An 8,782-nucleotide genomic window follows, 5' to 3' on the forward strand; every position below is an offset into this window, starting at 1 on the left:
GTATACGTTCGTACTGGATAACATTTCTTGTTTTTACAGTGTTGTGTAGAATGTTGTTATAACACGTTCTGATCGACAAATAAAATAGGGAATAAAAATATATAATAGGGTCTACAACAATATAATATTATATAGATGTCTATACATGTCAGCACCTAATAATATGGGTCATTACCTTTATACCGTTATATTGGATTAATGAAATATAACGATCGGTGATATTGGTGTTCTGAACGAGTCACGGCGGTACTGTGTGTATGGAGCCTTCTCATTTACCAGACAGACCCGATTTCAATCCCGGTGTTAATTCAAATCGTTCCTTACTCGGAATTCTCCGTTTCAGGAACATAGTCTAGTCTTTCGGGTAGGACAAAAACTCGAGGTTATATCCAATACGTGTAATGGCATTGATGACCCGGGTTTCTGGGGGGTTGGGTGGCTGAATGGTTAGCACGTGCGCGCTGTACCATAAAGTCTGTCATTGAGTCAACTGGCGTGATTTCGAATCCCCGGTTGTACGTGGCAAGGAGTAGGGTCGCCTGTCGAACCTCGTGGGTTTTCTCCGGGTCCTCCGGTTTCCTCCCACTGCTAAAGACCCCTACGCGCAAGCGAATTATTGAAATGACCTAGTTTGTGTCGAGTGGACGTTAAACCCCATTTCTCTCTGACCCGGGTTTCGTCCAAGAGAGAGAGAGAGAGAGAGAGAGATAGAGAGAGAGAGAGAGAGGGAGAGAGAGAGAGAGAGACCTCCATGCTTCAGGGGGTCGAATTAGCACTGTGTGTGTATGGGGTTTGAGGGGGGGTCAAGTCATTATTCCAAGTGAAGAGGGGGGAGGGGGAAAAGCAAACATCATAGCCTATAATATCTCCTTGAGCTCCATGCTTCCAGGGGTGGATTAACACTGTGTGTGTATGGGGGGTGAGGTGGGGGGTGGGTGTAAAGACAAGTCATTATTTCAGGAAGAGGGAGAGCCAACATCATAACCTATGATATCTCCTGACGAACTGTCGGCACTATGCACATAATATAGATGTTTACCAGTGGAGTTCGAGTCAAAATCAAAATTACCCACGGAGCGTATTTGGTGTAAAAGGGAACATATTGAATTCAACAGACTGGTCCGTCCCTGTCAGTGGTCAGGAACTGGTAAGAACTAGAGGTGTCTAGTTATTCGGATAGGACGGAAATCTGAGGTCCCTAGTTTCCATTGCTAACAGGAGCAATGAGTGGAACTTTGTCTCGTTAACATGGAGGTCCCGTGTTCGATCCTTGCAATGGCCGAGAAAGTTTATCGAGATTTTCCGGCGTGGTTCTCCCCTTGTCACTTGTACAGAAGGACTGGTGAGGAAAAATGTATTGTACAAAAAACGAGGACCCATGTACACATTGAAGTGCACGTAAAAAAATCCCTTGGCCGTTGGAATTTGATATACAAGTAGACCGTAGCACCGCAGTCCGGAGAAGATTTCACCCTTAATAATTGTATGCCGTATGGCCGTCTTCATTAGCCCAGTCGGGGCAGAACAGTAGGACGTTAAACCCCATTTCATTTCCATTGTTAGCACGTTCAATCTGGAAATATTTAATAAAATAAATCGTTTGCAATGGGACGAATGGTCGAGTACCCGTGTACACATAAAAGAAGCTGTGGCAGTTGGAATTTTAACGAAGAGTTGGGTGGGTGTGGACCGATGCCATTATCCGGACAAACTTTTTCTCGCAGCATGCTGCACTACATATATCCATCTTTATTAACACGGGTAAAACCACTTTCATTTCATTTGTTTTATTTACTGGAAATAATATAATAGAAATTTAACAAAAACAAGAATATAAAATATATAATAACAATTTAAACTGTGCTATCTTCTAATGAACAACAGATACTCACTTGTCATAGTTTCTTTGACAATGACGTACTATAGGGATCAGGTGAGATGTATTTATTTAACAAGGCCAAATTCATAATTACATGATGTAAACAAAGTTATCGCTAACCCTAACTGTATCCCAAGACCTAGCCCTACATCTTACCCTAAACCTAGCCCACAATCCTCGGCAACAACCACGTGCCTTTACCCTGTTTACATCTCGTGATCTTGAGGAAATATTCATCTGACCATATGGACCAGGCGCCGCGCATGACGTCATCGCAGTCGTGTCGTCATATCATGGACCGTATATAGATGGCCAGGCAACGAGTCCCGTTTGTTGAATTCTCTGCCGCTCGCGCGAGACACGACGAGATCTCAATGGCAACGGCAAATCAAGCGATGTGACTTTTGACATTGCGGGATTCCTCCTTAGAAAATACGTTATTCTTAAAGTTACATGGAATTTTTTCAACCCGATAAGTATTCCTATCTGGTAGTGACGAATTTCTCTAGTTTAGAACTTTGGAATTTCCAAATGCAGCAGTTGAAAATTGTGAAATGATCGATTTCAATATTTCCGTAGTTTTTGTAAGCATTTTGGTTTTGCTTAATACTCCAAGTTCCCGCATGTATGCAGGATTTTAAAATTATGAAAATAAAGTTCAAATATAATACTATCCGGAATGATGATTAATTGTGCAGTAAAAGAGTGTTTTAGTAGGTTCATTTTTAACGAAAACCCGATATTTTTTTTTCGGATTCACATGGGCGCGTCCGAAGTAAACAAAGACGATGTGTTGATACATTTACACCCCAATCATCAGTTAGTAGTCTATCTATGTATGGGTTGCAAAAAAAAGAGTAGCAAGATAAATAAAAATATTATGAATTGATTTCTGTTTCTTTGCTTTTAAACTTAATACTGTTTAGTCACGATTGTCCGGTCTAATTTTTGCCGCGGCCCCGAATTCTAAAGGCTTCGTGGACGTTGTCTGTCCATCTATACACGGTCCATGGTCATATCAAAACATTGATGCGCCATTGTCCAAGGAACAAATTTCGTGTTGATCGTACATAAGTAAGCGTCGGTCCAAAGAACAACAAAATATAATTGAATTGTATGCGTTTGTTAGTAAAAGGGGAGACAACCATCATTATACCTTTAATTGAGGCAGATCACCATTAACTTCCCCGTTGATTTCGGTGTTAATTCTGGTCTCCTTGCCCGGTTCCAACGTTTCCGCAAATTGTCGTTGGGCAGAATGCTTTTCACTACAGACAGAGAAACAAATGGTCACGGCTTTGCAAACAAAATTGAAGTAGCATACTAAAAACATGTAATTATATTCGCCTTATATATCACCGTAACCAACCTGTGAATTCTGTTATCCCTGCGTTTCTAAATCATGAATATTTACCAATCCCTGGCAGAAAATGTTAATTCAACCCCTCTTCGTCGATTCTAGACCAAATATAATTGCTATAAATAGACGAACTACAATTTCCCGGTATGAAGATGGTGAAATTTAATAGTGGTCCTCCTACAAATATGGAGTAAGTTTACTAAATGCTTTCCCTCTCATTTCGATGTGAAATTATGTCATATTGGGTCTTATATTATCATTTTGATGAATATAATAAAGGGGAAACATGCCATATAAGGTAGGTCTAATAATACTACACATAAATATCATCATCGTCGTCATCAACATGTACTAATCTCTTCTCTACCATAAAATGTTCCAACAATCGGAAGATGATATCAATGACGGCCATGTTGCTTGTGTTTCTATGGATACACTTCAGTATAAAGATGCCGTCAGCTTGAAGATAATCTTCAATGAACATGCGCTGAAACGAATCCTGCTGAATTAACGCGGCAATTCTATCCTTCTCCTTAGAAGACAAATATTGGAAGATTTCTTTGGGTCGTTGGAACTTTTTGTCCCTCGCTGGTTGATATTTCGGTTTGCGCGGTGGCCAGAAATGGTCCACGTACTGGCCAATGGAGAGGAATTTCTTTATAAATATCTGGTGTCTAGAGAATAAGATCTTGTCAAGAAAAGACTGGATGGTCCCGATGACGGTTATAACTAGTAGAAAGTACATCCAGATCCACAGAAGAAGGTATATCTTCTCGATAAACATATTCATAGCTAGCACACATTGAACGGTGAACGTTTGGACATTCTGTAACTGACGGATGTTGAAGTCGCACATGGCGATCCGGGGAAACACCGCCTCGTCTTCCCAGAACGACCAGTCGGTTTGTTTAACCGCTATATCGATACCGTAAGTAAAGAAATTGATGTTTAAGAACTCGGAGAGCAGTACGAACTGTAAGATAATTATGAAGGGGTACAAACATTTCACGATTAGATAAAAATATGTGAGGAAACTGCCCGAGGATTTGTTCAAGATGTCCACTTTGCTACAAGGATTATCCTCTTTTCGCCGAGCTGTAAACCGCAATCTTCTGTCAATAAAATGGACTAAAGGTTCGATCTTACTCTCCTTTGGTTCTTTGGGTGCTTTTTGGACAGGCTTCACCACGCTACCTGCACCCTAGTTAAAATAGAATAATAACTATTAATAATGGACACGTGGTAGCAAAAGTATCATCCAGAATGTGCTAGCTGGCAGGGAGGTTCCGTTAACCTTGGATATTTCACACTGTGCACTATGAAAGATTTCCACATCGTATTGTAGTCCCCTGGATGTCTTATCGTCAATATTATTTATGATAATCGAGGCTACACACTGCGGAAGTTGAGAATCACCAATTTGATTGACATGCGCTTGCATCATAAAATTGGTACAGGGAAGCATAGAGGTAGCATGACGTGCGAGCTGGGTTTAAATCATTTAATGAAACCCGTGATTCAGAACAAATTGACATATGAAATCTATTTGGACCAGCGTGTTAGTAGGTACAACTATTACGGTATCTGACATATTCTTACCTCAACTATAGGTTCAACATCATCATCGTCATCATATAATATCTGTTCATCCATATCTCCCTCTTCAGCCATTTTGATAATTCTGTCCGGATCCATACCTAGTTAATAACAATTGTTTGTATAAGATTTAATTCCCCAATAACATTACTCATTGTTACACCCCATCCTCTGTCAGATCCCGGGCGTTATCATTATCTTTAACACGTTCTCGTTCACCCGCACTGGAATTCGAACTCACCCCACCCGCCCCTAATCCCCGTAGCTATTAATCAAATAATTGCACAGAAGACATCTTTATCTACACTAATATTTGTGATTGTCGTTTGTTTGTGCGTCTATCTGTTCAGGGTTGGTGGCTACACTAGAGCTGTCCAGAGGCTGAAATTTGGTGTATAGGGGTAACTCGGGCCGGGGAGTAACATAGGCCTGGTGGTGATGGCCTACCACTTCCGGTTTCGGAGTTTAGCTACCCCCGGATCATGGTTATACCCGTGCTACGCCGGATCAACAGCTAGTGAAGTACTAAAAGGCAAAAACAGCATCTTGTTGAAGTAGAACTATTTTATCAATGTCGATATACCTGAAACTCCCTTCCATGACATCCACAGGACATGAGGCAGTTTGAACATGAGCGCCTGAAGCAGAAGTAAAACTGACACCCATCTGTAAAAACCAACCAGATTCTCGTCTCTATCTTCTTCTATTTTCGGCAGCTCCTCGTCCATTGGAACATTATACATCTCAGTAATCCAACAGAAACTATCCACATAATCCTGAAAATGACCATTGTATTCTGCTGGAGTCCAGCAATGTATAGGTTCTCCCATCCATTGCGTTAGATATGTCGCTGTAGCAGCCAATAGGAGGATTCCTGGGGTGACCACGTGATTCATGATGTCAACGAAGTCGTCATCACGTATTTTGTTTCGTAGATTCAACTGAGATAACGCGTACACAGCCGCTTCGATCCTGAAGTGGAAATAAAAAATTTGTGTAATTATGAAAAAATTAAAATGAAAGGAGTCGGCGTCCATAAAAAAACTGCTTTGAATGAAAGAGGAAGTAAGGCTTGGCGAAGTCCGTGCACTAAAATTGGGGTTAAAAGTCCTACTGTCCTGCGCCGACTGGGTTAATGAAGACGGGCATGAGACATACAATGTGCTATGTCATAGTCCCGAAATGACATAGTTTCTGTCGACTGGGCGTTCAACTCTCCCTCTCTCTCTCTCTCTCTCTCTCTCCCTCTATCTCTCTCTCGCATTAACTTACCCCATTTTTGTCTTTACTCTTGACTTCGTCCCCGTTAAACACGTTTATTTAGCTTTATACAGCTGGAAACCTTGGTTTAAATCTCCGTGTCCACAAAACCCTGTTAATACATCTGGTCAAAAGATAAATACATTCTGAATTATATTTCGTGAAAAACGGAAAAAGGAAACGAAAACCAATATTAATATGTAACAGCTTAGTCATGGGTATTAATGGATTAACATGAATTGGTTGGTTTACGTGATTTGGTTAAATATGATTTATTTCACGAGTCGATTACCCTTCTGAATATTATAAATGCTTTCGGTAGGCTAACAATGGTGGGATTAAACTGAGTTATTCAGTTGGTTTTGGGTCAAGCCAATTACGTCAGAGGTTTAGGCCATACCTTTTAAAAATTCTGCCTCTAAATTCTTTATAAAAAAAACGTGACTGAAAAACGTACTCAGTTGCTCTTCCCAAAAGTTTTCAGCTCCAAATATTTAAATTTGAAATTTTAACAAAACACAGGAACTGGTTGGTTTATATATTGATAACGCGAGAGAGAGAGAGAGAGAGAGAGAGAGAGAGGGGTAGGCTTTAACGTCCACTCGACACAAACTAGGTCATTTCGGGACTAACACATGGTTCAATTTTAACAATTCGATTGAGCGTAGGGGTGTTTAGCAGTGTGAGGAAACCGGAGGACCCGGAGAAAACCCACGAGGTTGGACAGGCGACTCTACTCCTTGCCACGTACAACCGGAGATTTGAAACCACGCCTGTTGACTCAATGCCAGACCTTATGATACAGCCGCACGTGCTAACCATTCGTTCATCCCCCCGTTGATAAAGCCCCGAATAAGGTATAAATTAAGTTGGTTCGGCCTTAGATATAGATAGAAAGATAAATGGGATTTAACGTTCACTCGACACTAACTAGGTCATATCGGGCCTAACACATGGTTCCATTTTATTTCAATAATTCACATAGAGATCTTTAGCAGTTGGAGGAAACCAGACGACCTGGAGAAAACCTACGAGGTTGGACAGGCGAACCTACTTGCTGTCACGTACAAACGAGAAATCGAAACCACGCCAGTTGACTCAATGACGCCCAGAACGAAGTAATTTGTTTGAAGTTGTCAATATATTCCGTATTTATTGTCCATGTTTGAACTATTATAGCAAGAACAACAAGCTTTTTATCTAAATCTCACGTAATGCATTTTAAAAAAAATATTCTAGAAAGCTGGTGTTGTAACTAATTAAAATTGATATTGCATCCAATCCAATCAATTAAACCCTTTAATTTATTTTGATCAAACAGGCTTGGTATACCCAGTGGTGCAGCAAGGAGGGTCGGCTATGGAACGGCGTCTCGTCGTTTAAATGGCACGAATGATCCCGGGTAACGTTGGTGTACACGTAAAATGGCACGAATGATACCGGGTAACGTTGGTGTACACGTAAAATGATCTTTGACGGTTAGAATTCAAAATAAGAGTAGTCCGTAGCGCCGTTGTCCGATCACAATTAGGGGATCACGTGGCTAAGTGGGTAAGACGCTAGCTCGCTAGCCTGGAGGTCGGGTGTTCGATCCCTGCATTGGCGTGATTCTCCCTTGTCAGTGATGCAGGACGGAGGGGCTGACAAGGAAAGCTGTCTAGTCGTTCGGATGGGACGAAAAACCGAGGTCCCGTGTACACATTGGCGTGCACGTAAAAGATCCCTTGGCAGTTGGAATTCGATATAAGAGTAGGCCGTAGTGCCGCTGTCCGGGCAAAATTTCCCTCATAGCGCACTGTATGGCGTATGCCCGTCTTCATTAGCCCAGGTTAGGAGCAGAACAGTAGGACGTTAAACTCCATTTCATTTCATTTCATTTCCGATCACAATTACCCTCATAGCACACTGTACGGTGTATTCCCGTCTTCAGTAGCCTGATTAGTATTAAAATGTAGCAGGTTAAACCCCATTTTCATGTCTTTTAAAAGTCAATGATTTCCTTCTCATTCAAGCAACGAATAATTCACAAAACCTTAAATATGTAAAATTAAACTTTACCTTCGTGGCTTCCTTAAAACTGCTGATCTATAGGTATTCCTGGACGTTTTAAAGTCAGGTAAGATGTCGAAACGGTTGATTACAGGTGGTCCTGTACGTTTAGAATTTAGACAAGATGCCGAAACTGTTTTGAATTTAGGAATGATACCGAAATTGTTGTATATACTCCTGTACGTTTTAAATTTAAATAATAAACCGCAATCAACAGCAACAATTAAATCGGTAAACTATTCTCGTCGTATAGTGTTTATCGCTTACACATATCGCTATGACTACTTATAGCCTAAAGACCGAACAGCTTGTCGGGGTCATATACAGTCTATTAAGAAAGTCGGATTATCCCGGATGACGTAATATACACAATGACGTAATGCTAGTTTTAATATATACAATAGATTATGGGTATTACGGAGTTTAGAATGATAACTGAAGATACATTTCTTGTTTAGTCTGGATTATCAAATATTATCATAATCTGTTTACTGTAAGACAAATAATTGAAATATGGGGTTTGACTGGGCTGATGATGTTGGGCATACGCCATGCCATGTGCTATTGTCAAAGGTTCTTTTACCTACACGCCAATTTGTACACGGGGCCTCGGTTTTTCGTCCAATCCGAACGACTAT

General features: G+C 40.8%; 1 protein-coding gene across 1 annotated transcript; it reads right to left on the minus strand.

Annotated features, from left to right (window-relative positions):
* Nucleotides 1–1,782: 1,782 nt before the first annotated feature.
* Nucleotides 1,783–8,433, minus strand: LOC126832333 (innexin unc-9). Its single transcript, XM_050563088.2, has 5 exons — nucleotides 8,154–8,433; nucleotides 6,108–6,219; nucleotides 5,419–5,807; nucleotides 4,839–4,936; nucleotides 1,783–4,440 (listed from the first exon to the last, which is right to left on the minus strand). The coding sequence occupies exons 2-5, from the start codon at nucleotides 6,110–6,112 to the stop codon at nucleotides 3,553–3,555; spliced, it is 1,380 nt and encodes a 459-aa protein (XP_050419045.1). The 5' UTR covers nucleotides 6,113–6,219; nucleotides 8,154–8,433; the 3' UTR covers nucleotides 1,783–3,552.
* Nucleotides 8,434–8,782: the final 349 nt, after the last annotated feature.

Source organism: Patella vulgata, chromosome 9, assembly GCF_932274485.2.
Source record: "Patella vulgata chromosome 9, xgPatVulg1.2, whole genome shotgun sequence".
Lineage (NCBI taxonomy): Eukaryota > Metazoa > Mollusca > Gastropoda > Patellidae > Patella > Patella vulgata.